The sequence below is a fragment of the Gossypium raimondii genome, chromosome 1 (genome assembly GCF_025698545.1).
Source record: "Gossypium raimondii isolate GPD5lz chromosome 1, ASM2569854v1, whole genome shotgun sequence".
In the NCBI taxonomy this organism is placed as follows: domain Eukaryota; kingdom Viridiplantae; phylum Streptophyta; class Magnoliopsida; order Malvales; family Malvaceae; genus Gossypium; species Gossypium raimondii.
The window spans coordinates 50,412,479-50,433,725 of NC_068565.1; the positions used below are offsets into that span (position 1 = coordinate 50,412,479).

The window sequence follows — 21,247 nt, forward strand, 5'->3', positions numbered from 1 at the left end:
GGTTTGACCCGGCCCATGATCACCTCTAACTTGAACTTTAGGGTTTTAAAGGAAATATCAGAGATTAACTTTGATAATTGATGTATAAATGTTTTAGTTTTAATTTTAATTGTAATTAAATTTATGCATTATACTAATCGATTTTAATTATAGTTATATAAATGTATTAATAGTAAGTAAATTTAAGAATTCAAAAATTTTCAAATGTTTTTTTTTTTGGAATAATATTTTAAATTTATCTAAAATAATACATTTTAATCCTTAAATATTTTATTTTATTAACTTTAAATTAAAAAATAATTAATTGGTAATCATAAACTGAAAAATTTTCCTCTTCATCGTAGGGGCACGTGGGCTATTTTTAAGCCCAAAATCTTAGCCAATTAGGCCGAAGCCCGTAAACATTTTATTGAAAATGGGTCGCCCATCCTGCTTCTTCTTATTTTTAAATTCATTATCCATTTAATATTATAAATAAAATACATTTTTATTAATATTAATAAATTTTATAATCAAATTAAATAAATATTTTTTTATTAAATAATAACTCTGGCTAGGCGAGTTACGTCAAAATCAATTTATCATTATTCAAGTTTAGGTTTAATTCAACTGGACAAATAATCTGATTCAAACAACATCTAAACTAGTTAATCCATGGTACGACCATCGTTAACTCCAATAAAATCATGAAGCGAACACCTCCCTTGATCACTATCAACTAGCATGTTCACGAGTTGAGTTATCGGTCCGGTTTGGTTGGCCTGACATACTATGGGCCGAGATTTTAGAAAATAATATTTTTATTGTTAAATAATGAATTCGAATACGATGGATTAAAATTTTCGAATGTTATCATTTAAAATAATAATTTAATAAAATCTCTAAAAAAGAAAAGAAAATGATTGACATTTATTTTTAAAACTATAAGAAATATGGTTAATGATTGATGGTGAATTATATTTTATATTTTAATGATACTAATACTAGATTAGATATCAATAAACAAGTGATAATATAAAATAAAATAACAAAGTCAAAGCAACCCCAATAGACTTCACATGTTAGCCTTTATTTCAACTCAAGTATGTTACTCAATCAATAAATAGCATATCATATATATAAGTATTAGAAAAGAAAATACAATTTAACCCTCTAAAAAGGAAAATTTATTTTATAGACCCTTCCCACCATATCGTCCATGGTTCCCTTCTAATTATTTAATGACGTTTTAACAATTTTTTTCTCTGTCATCAACACATGATTTTGATCATTTTTACTCTGAACTTCAAACCCAAGCCTTGAACCTCGATTCTCAAATATCGAATGTGAACCCTAAACTCAAACCCCAAGCTCAAGGTTTAAGATTTAAGGTTTAGGAATCGAGATTAAGTTTGAGGTTTATGGGTCATGGCTTGGGATTCAGGATTCAAGGTAAAATATTGTTGAAATATCATTAAATAATTAGAAAGGAACCATAGATAATGTGATGGGAAATAAAGAAAAAGATAAGCTGGCCCATTCTTAAAGGAAAGGAGTAAAAAAAATATTAAAAAAATTATAAAGATTTAAATGGCTTTATCTTTTTGAATATCTCTATGTTTTTTTTTGTCAAATTTAAATAAATAAAGCAATTCTCAAGTCTCAATAAAATATTAACACCTAGAAAAGTTGAAAATTTAGTTACAAAAGAAAAGGCATTTGAAAGCTAAAGAGATTATTTTCACAAATCACAATAAAAATCCATTTAAGATCTTAACAACTTTATTTTTTCCCTACCCTAGCTACTCATTATATTAATCAATTTATTTTTACCCTAATTTAAGACTCACAATAAAATAAAAGTTGGTCAAATTTGGAAAAAAAAGACACAACACCTCTTTTTCAATGTTTTCTTGGCTTAAATTTTATGTTAAAGTTTTTACTTGATTCAATTAGTAAATTGACTTAATTTAATTTGATTGGGTATCAGGTTGGGGAGAGATATTGAATCAGTTAACTCAAGAATCGATATACATAAGCAACTAGCGCAATTCAAACTCAGGCCACACCTAAAACGGTGAACACTCTTAACTATTAGGTCATCGTATGTGATTCAATATAATAATAAATTTATACTTTAATGTTTCAAAATTTATAATTTATGCCTAGAAAAGGCAAACAAAGTAGGCATCTTTGAAGCTTTTTTTTTATATATATAATTTAATATTTTAAGAAATTAACTATTAAATTTAACAATGTAAATTATAGTAATAACATTCAAAATTACACCATATGTCTACCAATCTATATTAGATTCCATGATCCTCTAAATGTGAGATTAACGAAAGCATTTCAACAAAACCCCAAAAGCAACCTTCCAAACAACAGCGTTAAACATAGCATCAACCACCATTTATTTACAGCTTCTTTTTTCCTTGATTAAAACCCAACATTGGGTTTCCATTTTTAACCTCGTTTTGACCGATTTCCCAGTTTTTCTGTGTTTCCTTTTGTCTCTTTCCTTATCTTCTTCACCCCTTATAACCCCCTTTCTTCTCCTAGTTTTTTGTGGCGGCCTTTTTTCCCTTTTGGAAGCTAAAACCAAGTCTTCTTTTTTGTTTCTTCCGCTAGGATGTGACCCTTTGTAAGTTCAAGTTCAAATTTTTGAATTAATTGTTGCATTGTTCTCTCTCTGCACTTTCAAATTCTGGGTTTTTTTTGTGTATTTGGGATTTGTTTCTTCTTTTCAGTGAATGGATTAGTTAATTCATTTACTTTCCATAAAGCATCTAAATTTGAAAACTTTCCATGTTGTGTCAAAATTGCTTGAATTGGGTTGTTTAGTAGTATATAAATTTGGAGATTTATGTTCTTGGTGCATGAAATTGCCTTACCTGATACAATTTACAATTTGGGTTTTTTTTTCTAAAATGGTCTTGTACTTTCTGGGTTTCTTTGGAATCTGTTAGTGAATGTGTTAGTTACCTTTTTTCTGTCAACTTGGCTGGATTGGGTTGTTTTGGAGTATATAAATGACTAAATGAGGAGATATTGGAGAAAAATAGAAATATTTTAAATATTTTTATATTTTTTTCAATATTTGTTGATGGGATAATTGCTTGATGGAGCTCATTAATTTGTTTGCTGTTTATGTTCTTGTGGCTTGAAATGTTCTTAACAAGTAATAATCGGATGAAATTTCGAGTTTCGGATTTTGTATTTTGCTGGTCTGATCTTGTGGCATTTTATGGTTCAATTCAGGGGCTTGTAAGATCATTTTGAGAATGTTTGATTAGTGCTTAGTGTGTAGAGTTTTCGGATTATGGGACGCGAGATCGTTGAGTCGTGGTTTGGTGGTTCGTGGTGGAATCCGAGGAAGAGTGCTTCAGAGAGTACCGACAAAGTGGTGCTTGGAATCTTGGCTTTTGAAGTTGCCGGTTTGATGTCCAAGGTGGTGAATTTATGGCATTCTTTGGATGATAGGGAGATCTTTAGGTTGAGAGAAGAGATTGCAAACTCGATAGGAATTCAAAGGCTTGTATCCGATGATGAAAGTTACGTTATGGATCTTGCATTGAACGAGGTAATCGAGAATTTTGGACATCTGGCGACTTACGTGGCTAGGCTTGGGAAGAAATGCACTGACCCTGTATATCATCGTTTTGAAGCCTTCATAAACGATCCGTTATTGAACAATCTGGAGTGGTTCGGGTGGGAATATCGATGGAAAAAGATGGAGAAAAAAATGAAGAAAATGGAGAGATTTGTTGCGGTTACGATGCAGTTGACACAAGAGTTGGAAGTGTTGGCGGAACTTGAGCAAACTCTTAGGAGGATGCAGAGAAATCCCGAGTTAGATCGGGTGAAGTTACTCGAGTTTCAACAGAAGGTTATATTGCAGCGTCAAGAAGTAAAAAATCTACGCGAGATGTCTCCATGGGTTAGAACTTATGATTACATTGTCCGGTTTCTGTTGAGATCACTATTAACGGTACTCGAGAGGATAAAAAACGTGTTCGGGACCAACCAAATGGTACCGGTAGACAGGAATGATGATTTCGAATCTGTTAATAGTGATTATCTTTCACGCAGTCATTCCTTTTCTACTGTAATACCGTCTTCAGTATACCCTTCCGATCATAATCTATGTGGGTTCTCGTCTGGACCTCTTGGCAGGTCATTCTCGAAGTCCATGTCGATCACTGGAAAGCATCGAACCAACATCAAGCATCTACATTCTCATTATCACTCCACTGCTTTACATGGCAAGCAGCCACATTCGAGAACAAAACGAGCAGGTCATGCTGCGTTTGGTCCTTTTAAAGGATGCATGTTGGCAGGAAGTATTTCTCCCGTTTTAGATAGCTACAAACCAATTGGCACTACATCTACAAGGTTCAGCGGTGCTTACCCCAAAAATATCGACAATTTGAAGATGGAGCCATTGTCCCGTAGCTATAATATATACTCTAAACTATCCATTTTCAATACCAAACGGTTGTTGAATGCTCCTATATCGACACTTGGTGGTGCTGCGTTGTCTCTCCGTTATGCAAACTTGATTATTTTGATAGAGAAACTCGTTTCATCGCCTCACTTGATCAGTGTCGATGCAAGAGACGACCTATACACTATGTTACCTACCACTATGAGAAATGCTCTTCGTGTTAAACTGAAGCCGTTTGCAAAGTCTTTAGCTTCATCAATATACGATGCTTCCCTTGCAGCGGAGTGGAGCTTGGCACTAGTGCGGATTTTGGAATGGTTGGCTCCTCTTGCTCACAATACGATTAGGTGGCAATCCGAGCATAACCTTGAAGAGCAGCATATAATTTCTGGGTCAAATATACTTTTGGTACAGACGCTACACTTTGCGGATCAAGCAAAAACCGAGGCAGCTATCACGGAGCTTCTTGTTGGCCTTAATTATGTGTATAGGATTGGTGGTGCACACAATGAAAAATCTTTGCCAGAATCTGCTGGCAATGGCTGTGCCCAATATTTGCTCAAAAGGGATGACAAGAGATGACACTCAACTTCGTGAAGTATTTATGAATGCCACCCCGAGACTTGTTCCAACATCCACAACGAGGAAGAAGTCAATCCCATCATTAAGGTACTATATCGAGTTTTATGTGAAACTCATCGTATCTTATTTCTGAGCAAGCCTTTGTTAATATATATATACTCATTTGAAGATGATAGATTCTTTTATCAGTTAATATAGTTTATGTAAGCACTACATGTTCAGTATGTTTTTGCAGTTTCATTGCTGTTAGTCCGTTGTTTTGAAATCAAAAAGAGCTACGGTGACATTGATGTTGTAGGGTTGATAAGTTGGTTTTGTTTTCCCTAGCCATCAGAATTAGTTCTGTTTTTGGTTCTTCAAACAACTTTTACTCTTGCATACGGTTTTCAGTCTTGCTTCCGATGGTTTGAGCAAGGTCCCGATCAAGTGGAGTGATGTTGCTCCCAAGCTTATAAAGGTATGAGGCGGTGTCATGGAACACTCCTATGAGACCTGGGAACGGTCCTTGGCTCATGAAGGGAGTGATGTAAGGTCCGAACTTAAAGGCTGCATGATCGTGAAGTTGTAGTCTCGGTACATGACACAAAAGTTCGAGTCTATAGCCTTTGGAGTGATGTTGCACCCTAGCTCCTAGTGGCTAGACCAAGATGAACCACCTTGTGTGAGTTAATCCGATGCCTAAACAAATCCATTTTCAACATTCAAAGGAGCATCAACTCAAAATTCTGTCCTTTGCGATCTTGGCAATGTAGTCGGTTCCGTATCAGTTCGGATCGGTGTGTACTGTTCCAATAATAAACCAACGCAACAAATTTCCTTTTTCATATCGGTTAAAATTTTGGTCTGTAACGGTTGCATTGATTTGAACATGGTGCATCGGTTGGTCCATGAATAATATTAAAAAATATAAAAATTTTAACATTTTACCATTATGGTAATAAATAATAAAAACTTTTATCAGAATATTGTGTTTGACTAGTGCATGAATATTTTATATTTGAAATTTATTTGATAAAATTGAGATAATATAAAATGAATTTATACACTAGCTGAAATCACCCTTATGGATTCTTTTTAGAGTTTTTAAATTTTAATAATTTTATATATTTAGTTATCTTTAATTTAAATTTAAATTAAATAATGAAAATGTTAAAATAAACAATATATATCTTTATGGTAATTTTAAAATACATGGATCAATGGTATATATTTAAAATATTAAATTTTAGTCAAATAAATTTTAACTTTATATATGAAATTAGATAATATTTACATGGATTGATGATATATATATATATATATATATATTAAAATTACATTTTGCTTCTTAAATTTAATTTAGATAACTAAATTTTTCTAGTTGTTTTAAATTTAAATTTAAATTTAATAATACAAATGTTATTTTTGTGATAATTCAAAAATTTTGTTAAGATTTTGTCACATGTTTTATTTTATTATTTTAATTTTTAAATACAATTTAATGACACATGTCAAAATTTCAATTCGGTTGTGAAATTTAAATAGAATTATTTTATTTTTATTTTTTTATAACTCTCTACTTATCTATGTATCTCTCAATAATTCTTTATGTTCTTGAAGCCTTCAATCATGTCAACAGTGATGGGTCAATTGATGTAATAAATTTTTCTAAACTATTATCCAGTTAGTTTCGATTCAATAAATTTGATTGGTCGGACTGATCTAATTCAATCATCATTGACAATGTTAACTTTTTGGAATAACATGTTTAACAATTTCCAACCTTATGTACCGACTAGGTAAAAAAAAAGTTCAGTACTAACTAGGTACAAATAAATAAAGATGTTCATGGGTCGGATCTAATATGATATTAGTACACTTTATATTTGTCAAAGCCTGGCTTGACTCGAAATATGTACCTAGATTTTTACCAAAGTTTATAAATATTTGTAAACGGTTAAGGGTTAGTTTACCATCCAAGTTGAAAAATGCTTTTGAAAAGTTTGATAGTGTTTACCATTACGGTCAAAAAGTGCAGATAAAATGTCAATTTTAGACATAATGTTATCAGGTAGAAGATTTAATAGGGGATAAAAAGGTAACTTCATTAAAAACACTTTTCCAAAAGCAAAAAACTTTTGGCTTGGGTTAAAATTCTAATTTAAAATCATTGTTTGGTTTGAAAACAGTCATTTTTGTTTGCCTCAGGTTACATTTTAGCCACTTATGTTTGAAATGTTACGTATTAGTCACTTACATTATCGTGTTGTAACATTTTAGTCACTGAGCCGTTAATTGCCGTTAACACTGTAATAGTAAGCTGATGTGGCACGTTAAATTATTATTTCAAACGAGAATTTTAGGTTAAATGCTATAATTGATCCCTATATTTTTTCATTTTAAGCAATTTATTTTTTTTCTTTTATGTTATTTTGAATTTTTTTTATTTTCCATTATCTTTTGCTTTTCCCTCTGTTTTCCCTCTTCTTCATTTCTTTTAACATAGTTTTTTTTTTATGTTTTTCATTTGTTAAAACTAGTCCACAAGCTTACCTCACTCGAAAAAATTAACTCGTTCAAAAAAATAGAAGTGTAGGGACTTGTTTTAACAAATGAAAACATAGAAAAACTACGTTAAAAGAAATGGAGAAGGGAGGAAAACAAAGGAAGGAGCAGAAGAGAATGGAAAATAAAGAAAAAAAAAAGGAAAGTCAAAAAAACATAAAAGAAAAAAAATTAAATTGCTCAAAACGGAAAAATATGGGGACTGATTGATAAATTAACCTAAAATTTTTATTTGAAATGATGATTTAACGTGCCACTTCAGCTTAACGTTACACCGTTGATGGCAATAATGTAAGTGACTAAAACGTAACATTTCAAACATAAGTGACTAAAATATAACATGATGTAAACAAAGGTGACTATTTTGATAGTTTACCTTTTTATTATTATTTGAAATCAAGGTTTGAGTTAAAAAGTATTTTTCAACGTTAATGGTAAACAAAGCCTAATTCAAGTCTGGCATATATTTTAAATGTGTCTAATTTTTGGTGTTTAAGCACATTTTTTAAGCCTCATATTTTTATCCAAAGCATTTCGTATGACATATCTTGAGTAGATTTTTGGGCTCAGATGTATAGCATAGAGTGATTTTTAAATGGCTTATATACAAAACTAGCCCGCAAAGCATGCCACTTTTCTCATTTAGGTACTTAAATTTTGTTTTCAAAATTAGTACCTAAATTATTAATTAAGTCTCATTCGACCTAAAAAAGTGTATGACGTCTAACAAGAACATGCCACATGTCACATTCTTATTGATTAATATCGTTGTTTGAAGTAAAATGGTATGTTCCATTTTTTACCTTGAAAAAGAGTTAATTTATATATATATATATATATATATATATTTTAAAATTATTTACTTACAAAATATAATTCGAGTCCACTTGAATTAAAATCTGATTCACACGAATTTTTCATAAATCAGAGTAACTTTAATAACTAATCATTGATAAAAAAATCATTTAAAATTAATTATAAATAATTTTTCAAAATAAATGAAAATTTAAATTCGATTTTAGTTCCTTTTTAACTCGAAATATAAATAAAAATATATTTTAAAATTGATTTGACTTATACCTGTAGTACAATAAACCTGTAGTTTCTGTTTTGGGGTGAAAGTAACAGAGAACACCGTAAGACCGGCAGCCTGCGTTCACTGAGATCCATAAGCCAAGAAACTGCCTGCCTACCTGCCTCCTTGCCCTCCTATAATTCCAAAATAAAACTTGAATTAGGCACTCTAACTTAAAAATAAATTAAAAAAATCAAATTTGACTATTAATTTTTTTTTAAAAATTGTATTATTTTTTATACGAAAATATGGATTAAAATGCTAAATTTTTAAACGTTGTAATTCGCATGGTAATTCATGTGTATTTCATGATATTTTTCTGAATTTTATAGACTTTTTTTAATTATGAATTTTTTATAAATTGTTTGTTGGAATGAAATATAAGAAAAAATAATAATGTCATACCAGCATAAAATATGCATGGACTGTTACAATGATTAAAAAAATACTTTTTTGTACTTTTTTTGTGTCTGTTTTACTGTTCATATTTATGGTCCGTTGCTGCCTCTTTCAACAATGTCATTTTCAAGGTTTAAATATGTGTTCTCCTATTGAGAATATAATGCATTGGCAACACTAAGGCGGCTGACACCCTAAAAATGAAAAAAAATTAATTCAATCCCTCTAAAAATAATAAAATTGCACTTTACCCTCTCAAATATGAAAAAAACAATCTATTTAGTTTCTCAAAAAATATATGGTAAAATTACATTAGAATCTCTTAAAATTTTATAATTCAGTTCCGGATCCTTAAAAAAAGTCTTTAACTTTACCTCGGTATAATATATTTTAGCGTTGCACCCAACATTTATTGAAAAGAATTTATATTAAAAATAATTTAACTATTTTTAAAATTAACAATTAAATTTAACTGAAAAGAAAAAATCAGAAAATATATAAATATTAGAAATTAAATTTATCATTAAAAAAATAGATTTTACCCCACTTAGATTATTTTCCAATGACTAATTCAATTAAGAACAAAGGGTAAAAAAATACAGATTTAAAAATATATAGGAAAGTAGACTTATCTATGGGTTGGGTTGAGTCTTAATAAAATTTTAAGTTCGTTTGGCAGGTCTAAGTCTGGCCCGAAAAATGGGCATAAAATTTTATTCAAACCGGCCCGCTCATATTAAAAAAAAATTATATTATTTAAAAAAAAACTATGATACATCAAAAACACTAAAAATGTTAAAATGAATATATAACACTAACATAGGTGTAACGTAACAATCAAATACCTCTAAAATAGTAGCAAAATTAACAATAAAATAAGAATTATATAATATCCAAACAATAACAACAAAACAGTAAAAAAACGACAATAAAACAACAATTTTTTTTTCTTTTTGTAGGTTCGAGTCGAACTAAGACTAAAAATACCTTATTCGAGACTTGATTCGTTTTCTAAACGGACCTTATTTTTTTGCCATTGAAAAGGGAAGAAATTGAGATGGGGTTTGTGGGACAATTCAGGTGGGTGGAGTGAAATAGAAGGAAAGGAAAATGGAATCCAAAATTCAGACGTCAATCCCGCCTTCAATTTCTCCTTCCTTTCTTAACTAAAAAAATAAAGCTATTTTAGTAATAAAAAAGATAAATAATTAAAAGGAAAAGCTGAAGCTGTTTTTCCCTCTCTTTTAACGACATTCATCACTGCATTTAGTGTACCCTCAAAGGTCCCACCATGTGCCTTTTCAAATTTTCCACTAATTATTTATATAAATCATTTTATTAAACTCTCTATACCTTTTTTCATATTTGAAATTTAGTCCTTAATCTCAGTTCGGTCGGCATTATTGCTATTATAGTAATTAGGAGGACGTGGGTTCAGATACACTTAACTGTTTTTTCTTTCAATTTAAAGGATGGGAATGGGTTATGGGCAATGATGTTTAAACTAGATACATTCTCTATACCTTAATCTCAGTTCAGTCGACATTATTGCTATTACAGTAGTTAGGAGGACGTGGGTTCATATACACTTATGTGTTTTATTTTTCAATTTAAAGGATGGGAATGGGTTATGGCAATGATGTTAAAACCAGATACTCTCTCTATATCTTAATCTCAGTTTAGTTGGTATTATCGGTATTATTGCTATTACAGTAATTAGGAGGACGTGGGTTCATATACACTTAAGTGTTTTTTCTTTCAATTTAAAAGATGGGAATGAGTTATGGGCAATAATGTTTAAACCAAGTTAAAAATCAACCGAGATACCAGTTCGAAAAATCAATAAACTAGTTGACTCGAGAATCAATACAAACCAATTAAACCGATAAACCGGTGCCCAAAGCACCTAAAAATAGTTTCTATATCATTGAAACAATTCATAAAGTGAGTTCCAAATGAATGGAGAAAAAGGAGATTGGTGAAAAGGATTATGAATGTATGACCACCTTCCTTGTGCTGCTTTTCAAGCATCAAAAGAATCAATTTCTATACCTTTTCTTTTTTATCCATAGATTTAAGCAAATTCAGATAGGTAGACAAATAAAATCGGTACGAATCACTTATATGTAAGTGTCGGATATAAATATATGTTTAATACGATTATGTTTAATTTTTTAAAGATTTTACATGTATTTATAGTGTTACAACTCGGTATTTATAAACAAGTAAATAAAATCGAATCTACTTAAAATAAAAAAATTGCAATTTAATCTCTTCATAAATAACGAAATTAAACTTTGACCCGTAAAAATATAAAAATTCTTTTAACCCATTCAAAATTTTATAATTTAATTCTAAACCAATGAAAACAACTTTGCTTTGTTATGACTTAAAGTTACAACCTTTTTCCTTCTCAATCATAATCAAATACCCTAAACCAACCAAAATAAACCCTATTTCTTTTTAAGAACAAACATCCAAAACCTTGGTTTGTTCATAAAAGAATAGATCAAAATTAAAAAAATCAAATGAAGTCATTTTAGGTTTAATTTTATGGAGTTATATCTAGTATTTTTCGGCTTTTTTTTTTCTCTCTGTTCAACTCTATTTTTAGTTGTTTCACATCAATCCTGATTAGTATAGGTTATTTTAATATTATTTAACCTACTAATCTAGCCTATAAATAGGTCCCCTTTCAACTCTGATTAGTGTAGTTTTTACAAGTTTTCAGAGAATTTTGTACTTACGTTTTGAAGATTTTTTTTCGAGTTTCGAGTTTAGTTTTATCTCTATCTTTTTTACTTTTCGTTTTTTTACTGTTTTAGTGAAATTCTCTTCACATGTGGTTTTTCATTATTTTTGATGAGTTTTTTCCACGTGTGTTCAGTCTTTTTAATTTTTTCGTTCTTTAACTTGTTTGTTACTTAACTTGATTTATCCTCAAAAGATTTAACAAAAAAGGATAAATTTTAATTTTTATTTCAAATATTTTTAATTTTATACCAAATAAAATCATTTTTTATTAATTTAAATATTCAAATCCATCTATATTTGAATATTGCTATATGCCAAACAATGCAAGTTGACTTTGAAGATTTGGGTGATTCTGTGTGCTTTTGATTTGAAATTTTAACCTAAAAATAAAAAATAAAAGAGTAAAGCCAAGAAATTTCCTATTGACCAATTTGTCTATATGTACATGACAAGAGTATGTCTGTTTTTTTTTAAATATATATATAAAACAGAGGTAAGATTTTGAATATGTTTGAATATTACTAGTTTTGTCTTAAGCTGCAGTATTTTCAAAGGACAAATAAGAGATTAACTATAAAATAATGAGGACCAGAGAAAAAGTTGGAGGACTGAGAAGGCACCGACAAATTATTTTACTTTAAAGGGTTAGTAGTTAATATTTATATACATATGGTAGAGACATACTTGTATCATACGTGGACGTATTATGTTTAAAGGGAATTGTCCAAATGAACATCATTTGGTCATCAGACCAATTACGAGGGTTCTTTTTATTCTCGAATGTTGATATACATGCATATATTATGTTTAAAGAGAGTTGTCCAAATGAACATTATTCGGCCGTTAGACTAATTACAAGGGTTCATTTTATTCTCGAATGTTGTTATTAAGAACGAGCGAATTTTTTTTTTTTTTGCAGTCGTGTTACTTTCAAAGTTTGAAGTTTGAATTTGAATTTTTTTATAGTACAAATTATCTTGTCATTGCAACACAAATATTTTTTTTATAGTATTAACTCGATTGGTATGATTATTGTTGTCAATGCAGGAGGATGTGGGTTCCAGTGCGTTGAAGCGAATTATCTTCCTATTTATGAGTTGAAGAGGAACTATGGGTGGTTCTAGATATTGGTTAAAAAAATTTATATGTAGAAATCCATCACTTTCGATAATTTTGCGGCATTGTCTTTTTTTTTTTTTGGAATCATACTAATGATTGAATCAATCTCATTTTAGGTTTTGATCATATTTGTTCTTTGTGACACGATATTTAGAATTACTCATAACCCTTTTCCCAACCTATAAACAAGAGAATAATACGCTTCAATGTCCTCGAATCCACATTCTCTTGTATTGATAATAATAATCATGTCAATCAAATTACAGCTCGATGTAAGGATGAATTTTGGAAAAAGCATTTGTTTGCAGCTTTGGTAGAGAAAAGAGAAATGTTGAAATGATAATTTATGTATAACAATAATAAAAAGAAAAGCAGGATGGAGATTGTCACATATTTAGAATCCCAACCATGCAAGAATTGGAGATACCCAATTTCACCCATTGGTCATGAAAATTTAAAAGAAAAAGGAGACAATTCTACAGCCTTTTTACTCATTTCATTTGGAAGGAGTGGAGAACAGCAATCATGACCACAACCACAGCCCCACCCATACTCACATTTCCCCCTTTTTCACCTTTAATCATTTCACATTCCCCCATCCTTCACATACTTAATTAAATTAATAACCAAGGGCTTAAGTACAAAATAACCCTTTAAACATCTTTTTTTTTTACTTAAATATTTATTTCTTAAAAATAATATTTCAACTATCAATTCGCGACACATGTCACATTCTTAGGGGATGTCACATATGAATATCACTTTTGATCAATAAATTTTAAGAATTTAAGTGAAAATTTAATAGTTTATATTATATGGGTTTTGTTCATTATTTTTGGGATTAATTCGGTTTTCTTTGGTTCTCTATTCTTTGTGCGTCTTGTTGGTTAGATTCTACATTGTAATTGACTAGACATATATTTGTATTTATATTGTACTTATATCTGTACTGGAAGATAAAAGTGCTATAAATGTTCCTATACTAAAAAGTTGTCGAATAATAGAGTAAATTAATCACTTCTATTAAAAATTACATCCATTTATATTGTTAAAAACTAGTGTGATTAACGAAATAACCAAAGTGATACGTAGGCCTTATGGTGACGTACAATAATTGATTTACCCATTTTTTAATAAAGAAGACAAAATAGAACCCGACTTTGATTCGACTAGTGAAACACTAAAAAGAAAGAAGGGTAAAATATTGTAATTTTTAATAATAAATAACATAAAATTACGAAACTACCCACTTCCATTCCCTACTTTAATCATTCCTCCAACATCCCAAGACAAAAAGCAGTTTGTGGAGTAGTCTTATTTATTAATTAATTATAGTATATTTAAAGAAAAACACTCTTTCCATTCCTTTCCTTCCCGCTCAAACAAACCAAAAAATGAATTCCCAGTCCTCGCTTCAATTCCTCTTGTTTCTCTCCCTTTCCTCCCTTTTCCTTTCCCTTTCCTCCTCCACTAACGACACCGATACCCTCACTCTCTTCCGCCGTCAAGCCGACACTCACGGCAACCTCATCTCCAACTGGACCGGCCGCGACGCTTGTTCCTCCGCCTGGCACGGCGTCGTTTGTTCCTCAACCGGTCGTGTCATTTCCCTCTCACTACCTTCCCTTTCCCTTCGTGGTCCCATTACCGCTCTTTCTCTTCTAGACCAACTTCGTATCCTCGACCTTCAAAACAATCGTTTGAACGGCACCGTCTCACCGTTAACTAATTGTTCTAACCTTAAACTAGTTTATCTTTCCGATAATGATTTCTCCGGAGACATCCCACCGGAAATTTCGCGTCTCAAAAGGTTGCTCCGACTTGATTTATCAAACAACAACATACGAGGCAATGTTCCTAAAGAAATCTCTGGTTTGAAACGGCTTATTACTCTCAGGCTTCAAAACAATGCATTAACCGGCGAAATCCCAGATTTCTTTTCTTCTTTTAAAAGCTTAAAAGAGCTTAATTTAACCAACAATGAGTTTTTCGGGCGGTTACCTGGAAGTTTGTTGAAAAAATTCAGTGAAAAAAGCTTTGTAGGTAACGAAGGTCTTTGTGGATCAAACCCATTTCCGGTTTGTTCTTTTACAGGTTCTCCACCGGTGGATACGCCGACCGAAACAGTTCCATCGAACCCAAGTTCAATGCCGAGAACACCTATAATCGAACAAGAGAGACCCAAAGCACATAAAGGGTTAACCCCTGGTGCTATAGTTGCAATTGTTGTGGCGAATTGTGTGGTGTTTTTGGTATTGGTTTCTTTTGCAGTGGCTTATTTCTGTGGGAGAAACAATGGGGAAATTGTTTGGAAATCCGGGAGTGATGGTGGGAAAAGGAGTAGCTATGGAAGTGAAAAGAAAGTATATGCAACCGGTGGATTACCAGAGCCTGATAGTGATGGAACCAATGCAACAGATAGGAGTAAGCTTGTTTTTTTCGAAAGAAGGAAACAATTTGAATTAGAAGATTTGTTGAGAGCTTCAGCTGAAATGCTTGGGAAAGGAAGTTTAGGAACAGTTTACAAAGCAGTGCTTGATGATGGCTGTACTGTTGCTGTCAAGAGACTTAAAGATGCAAATCCATGTCCAAGGAAAGAATTTGAACAATACATGGATGTAATTGGGAAAATTAAGCATCCCAATGTTGTGAAATTGAGAGCTTATTATTATGCTAAAGAAGAAAAGCTTCTTGTTTATGATTATCTCCCTAATGGTAGCTTGCATTCACTTCTTCATGGTAATGTCATTAAACTCGTCATTTAATTCCATTGAGGGCTTTGATGGGAGTTTAACTGTTTACCCTTTTTTGTGTTTGAAAAACAGGAAACAGAGGACCGGGGAGGATTCCATTGGATTGGACTACAAGGATCAGTTTGGTTTTAGGTGCAGCTCGTGGATTAGCAAAGATTCATGAAGAGTATAATACACCTAAAATCCCACATGGAAATGTGAAATCTTCTAATGTGTTGCTTGATAAAAATGGGGTTGCTTTAATTTCTGATTTTGGGTTGTCTTTACTTTTAAATCCTGTTCATGCTATAGCTAGATTAGGTGGATATAGAGCTCCTGAACAAGCTGAAGTGAAAAGACTGTCTCAAATGGCTGATGTTTATAGCTTCGGGGTTTTATTGTTAGAAGTGCTTACAGGGAGAGCTCCATCGCAGTATCCTTCACCGACTCGGCCTCGAATCGAAGACGAAGAACCAGCAGTTGATCTTCCAAAGTGGGTTCGATCCGTTGTTAAAGAAGAATGGACAGCCGAAGTGTTTGATCAAGAGCTTTTGAGGTACAAAAACATCGAGGAGGAACTCGTTTCCATGCTTCATGTGGGGTTAGCATGTGTGGTTCCCCAGCCTGAAAAACGGCCCACGATGACCGAAGTGGCTAAAATGATCGAGGATATCAGGGTGGAACAATCACCTTTAGGGGAAGATTACGACGAATCGCGCAATTCGATCTCGCCTTCCATTGCTACCACTGAAGATGGAATTGCTGGTTACTAATCTTTTCATTGCCATTTTGCTAATGGTAAATTAATTTCCATCCTTTTATATATGCATGATCTCTTTACTGCAAATTCATCACTCTTTTCTTTTTCTGGTTCTTTCTTAGATCCTATTTGGTTGGTTTGTGCTTCTTTGTAATATTTTTTAAGTCTTTGTGTCTGCTTGTTGTTGCTGGTTAGAAATGATCGTGGATGCATTGTAATGTAATTTTTGACAATTTGAACCCAAAGCTTAGTCCAATTGATTCATGCGACCACTGATTTATCGATGTGATCTTGTTCATATTAAAAAGTACTACAAAATAATATAAACATAAGGTACATGTGATACGTTATGTATAATTGTATAATTATTTCATCAATCATATTAGTTTTTAACGGAAGTATCTGAACATCCAAACATGATAAATAAATGCGGATTAGCTTTACACCAAGGCGACAGGCAATTTCAGGTTTCCCTAGTAATTGGCATTGCCAAAAAGGGTTAATGTCAATTTTAGTTTTTGGTAATTAGGTTGGTTTTTATATTTGTATTTTTTTAATTTAGTAAAAAAATTGATAATTAAGTTTGTTTTATTATTAAATTTGGATTTTATCAAAATTTGATAACACGATATTTTGAGATTATGCCATGTCATCGTTTGAAAAATTATGCTACTCGGGTTAAAAAAGTCTTACTCAAGGCTTGGCCTATTTTCTAAACGATATTTTTTTTTTGTCTAAGCCTATTTTTCGAGTCTATATTTTTATCCAAATCCTCCCACTTTTTGAGTGGTCCGGCCCATGGACAGGTCTAATGTAGGGTGAGATTAATTACTTAAAGGTCAGATTAAAATTAGAGGTAAAATGCGTGTTTGGATTTTAAAAGTAGTGGTGACAATGAGATTAAAATAAAAGATAGGTTATAGTATAAGTTTGTTGTAAACCTACAATAAAATTTATATCATGAATTTCTATCAAATAAATAAAGCAGGAATCAAATCAACAAAATTAAAAGACGTATAGTAGGTACATGTGTTATTGCTTTTATGCTTTACTTTATATTCATTTCACGTGATTCATTATGAAGTTGTTAATCTAGCAAGTTTAATTGATCGGTATGAGTTATCAATTTAAATTAAATAGTTTATCATGAATTATTAAATTTAAATAATCACTTTATAAATTTATGATGTTGGGAATTAATGGTGGGATATTTAATTAACTTAATATTTCTAATTTCATTGAAGATTATTTTCATTCAATAAAATATGGTTAATAAATTTTTCTCATCTGAAAATTAAAATAATTATTGAAATAAAATTTTAATTAAGATTATTTTTATTACGGCCACCTTATCAATATTTTTGGCTTTGCCCTGCTATAGTTGTTATAGAAAGTTAAAATAAAACATAGAAAATAAGTTTTACTAAAAAATTGATTGTTATACCAAGCGATCGTTACAGAGAGTGATTGATCTTTCATGTTATATAATTCTGACATATCTATGAAATTTCAATAACGGGTAGTCATATTAGATGGTAACTAAATCTGAAATCAATCTAGACCACACCTTTAAAGGAGGGACAAAGTTCTATCAAATTTACTTTTTTTTATTCATAAGACTCAATTTCGAAACTTTACTCACAATGGAGCAGACATGGACCTTGACCCTAAAAAAATAGAATATTTTAGTTTTAATCCCTTACAAATGATCAAATTATAAATTAATATAAAGTAAAATTACACTTTAACCCCCAAAAATTAAAAAATTTATTTATTCCCTTAAAAAATAATAATTTAATACATAATAAAATCTATAATTTGAAATCTTAAAATTTTATAATTCAATTTTATTGAGATGTGAGTGATATATTTATATATTTGTATTACATTCATATACTTCTTAAAATTAGAGGTGCTCAAGGGTCGAGTTCGGGTCGGGTCTAAACGTGATATTAATATACTTTATGTTTACCCAAGCCCGCCCGGAGTATGGACCTAAAATTTTGCCCAAACTCACCCATATTTGCAAAAGACTAACCCAAACCCATTTTAGGCTCGCCCATTTTTTATAATATTTACATTATATTATATTATTTTAATATTTAATAATTTTATACCTTGTTTATATAGTCATCTTAAATTATTTTAATGTTTACATTAGAGTAGTATTATATATTTAGTATAGGTTTTATTTTTTAATGTATTCTAAATTACATAATATATATAAAAATAACATAATATAAAGTATTATAGACTTTAAAACGGGCTAGGCTTAAACCTTAAATATTCAAGCCTAAGACTGATCTATATTTTGAATGGACTTATTTTTTTACCTAAACTCATTTTTTTAGCCTAATACTTTTTTCCAAACCCTCTCAAATCTCGGGCGAACCTTCAGATATGGACGAGTAGCTCAGCTCATGAACATGTATACTTAAAATTAATATTCGTGAGATTTAAATTTGATTTAATTTTGAACTTGTTTGGGGTAAAAGACAAAAGGAGCCCATTTCGAGGTTGGAATTAACATAAGGAAACGTGGCCAACCAAACACATCCCAACCCAACCAACACAAGACCGTTACTAAAAAGTAGAAGAACATGACAGCCCATTTTTTGGTACTTCAGTTTCTAACTTTCTCTTCACTCCCACTCGCGTTTCCCTTTTGCCAGTTCCAAAACGCAAATATCACTCTCGCCTACTCGCCCCCAACGCACGTGCACCTACCCCCCATAGCCTATTATTCTTAATTAATATTAATTTTGTTTTGGTTAAATATGTCATAAGTTCTTGTATTTTTTAAAATTTACAATTTAGTCATTGTATTTTTATTTTTTAAAAATTATTCATTTATTTTTTTTAAATTTCAAAATTTAAGTGATATTATTTTTATGACATAATATTAAAAATAGCCCCTAACGTTTGGTTGTTTGATCACTTTGACCCTTTATGTTTTTTGGAGCACTTTTAACACCTAACATTTTTTTTTGGTTAAATTGATCTATTTTTAACGGACATGCTGACTGTTAGTTGACTAACAGTCAACATTGACCGTTGATGTGGAGGTCCAAATGTAATAAAATATTGACGTGGCAATATTTTGTCTTATATGCCACGTCAGTAAAAGATTTTAAAATTATTAAAATTATTTTTGTTACATGGCTACTAAATGATTTTTTTATTTCAAAATATCACACCAATAAATTTAACAATAAAAACTTTTTCAAAATATTAAGAGTTAGACTTAAATTTTGAAATCTAAAAATAGAATGACTAAATTCACGAAAATAAAAATATAAATACTAATTACTAACTTTTCAAAAATTAAAAGCTTATGACATATTTTAACTGCTGTATCTTCTAATTTAGTTAACATAATTATTTTAGTTAAAATATAGATATTAAATTTTCATAAAACTCTTTTCAACATAACAAAATATTAGTCAATTATTATTTTTATATCCACAGTCATTAATTTGACTAGAATAGTCAACACCAACTAGTTAGATTAATTGATAATTATATTTAAAATTTAACATGATAATTAATTTTGGACTTTAATTAAAATGATAAATTTAAAAGAATGATTATTATAGTGTATTGGATTTTAAATTCTATTATATAATTATATTTTTATGGATATTATATAAAAATATATAATTGCATTAAAATAATAAATATTGCTTTGTAAAAAAATTGAGTTGAGACTCGGTGGGCAACACTAATTCGCCATAGCTTTGAATACAACGGTAAAATAAATTGAACTTTTAAAAAGGGAATGCAAGTTTGGATCTTAAATATGACATCATAGGGAAAGACAAATTCAAACATGAGCTGTAAAACGAATATAAAAAATACAAAAACAATCACGATAAATTAAAACTTATAGACTTTAATTTCTTTAAACATGTAAATGTACAATGGAGGTCTTTGTACTAGGAGTCAAATTGCATTTTGCCCATTTTACTAAAAATAGACAAATCAATTTCTATATGTTAGATCAAAGATCAAATGGGTCATTCTGTTAAAAAATTCATCCATTTATACTGTTAAAAATTGGTCCATGTACGTCATCATGATGCACACGTGACACACCATGTATCATCATCTGGTCACTAGTTTTTAACAATACGTACGAATGAAATTTTTAATAGAAATGGCCAATTTGATCTTTGAACTAATGTATAGAGACTAGGTGTGTGCATACGGTTAATTGAACCGAACTAGTATTAATCAAATTAACCGAACATTTTAATCATTTAACCGTTAATTGAACCAATTTTTTTCAAAAAAAATTAGCCGAACCGAAATATTTCGGTTAATTCGGTTGGTTAAGCGAAATTTATATGTTTTTTTGTTAAAACAATTACAAAACATATAAAAAAATATAAATTGATAATGTTCATTTGACTGAATTAGTAATAGCCTAATACATATAATATATAATATTATTTATTAAGTTCAGTTAATTCGATTAATTACCTTATTTCGAACCGAATTAACCGTTAATCGAAATTCTAAAAAAATTTAACCGACTTCTGACCGTACTAGATCAATTAATCGACTGATTAACTGAATTAAATCGATTCAATCGATTAATTTGATTTTAGTCAAAATTTAAACACATGTAATAGAGACTATTTTATTCATTTTTTAAATAAATAAAATAAAATGCAATTCTAACTTGTGAGGTATCCATAATACTTTTACCCTTCAATCAACAGTGTTGATCCCAGTCCATCCAATCAAATCCATTTCGCTTTCAACACGCGCGACACGTTTCGATTGGGCAACCACGGTTTAACAACACCTATCAGAACAGCACGAGCTGTTTTAGAAACTAACCGCTGGCATTG

General features: G+C 30.5%; 2 protein-coding genes across 4 annotated transcripts; both read left to right on the forward strand.

Moving 5' to 3' along the window:
• Positions 1-2,359: 2,359 nt before the first annotated feature.
• LOC105786374 (hypothetical protein) lies at positions 2,360-5,832 on the forward strand. 3 transcript variants are annotated; one of them, XR_001131368.2, is made up of 3 exons: positions 2,360-2,623; positions 3,241-5,095; positions 5,231-5,832. XR_001131368.2 is itself a non-coding variant. In XM_012612762.2 (2 exons), exon 2 carries the CDS (start codon positions 3,302-3,304, stop codon positions 5,006-5,008), a length of 1,707 nt encoding a protein of 568 aa, XP_012468216.1. In that variant the 5' UTR covers positions 2,360-2,623; positions 3,241-3,301; the 3' UTR covers positions 5,009-5,832. The 3 variants fall into 3 exon arrangements, 1 of the variants encoding a protein (XP_012468216.1); XR_001131369.2 differs by having other exon boundaries at positions 5,244-5,832; XM_012612762.2 differs by having other exon boundaries at positions 3,241-5,832.
• An 8,397-nt stretch (positions 5,833-14,229) lies between these two features.
• On the forward strand, positions 14,230-16,647 carry LOC105786376 (leucine-rich repeat receptor-like protein kinase PXC1). Its single transcript, XM_012612763.2, has 2 exons — positions 14,230-15,638; positions 15,725-16,647. Exons 1-2 carry the CDS (start codon positions 14,294-14,296, stop codon positions 16,402-16,404), a joined length of 2,025 nt encoding a protein of 674 aa, XP_012468217.1. The 5' UTR covers positions 14,230-14,293; the 3' UTR covers positions 16,405-16,647.
• The last annotated feature ends 4,600 nt before the right edge of the window (positions 16,648-21,247 follow it).

Excerpts from the sequence above, each read along its gene's own strand:
- LOC105786374 (XM_012612762.2), top strand. The coding sequence starts at position 3,302 with ATGGGACGCGAGATCGTTGAGTCGTGGTTTGGTGGTTCGTGGTGGAAT.
- LOC105786376 (XM_012612763.2), top strand. The coding sequence starts at position 14,294 with ATGAATTCCCAGTCCTCGCTTCAATTCCTCTTGTTTCTCTCCCTTTCC. Across the intron at positions 15,639-15,724 it reads CTTGCATTCACTTCTTCATG|GAAACAGAGGACCGGGGAGG; the intron begins GTAATGTCATTA and ends TTTGAAAAACAG.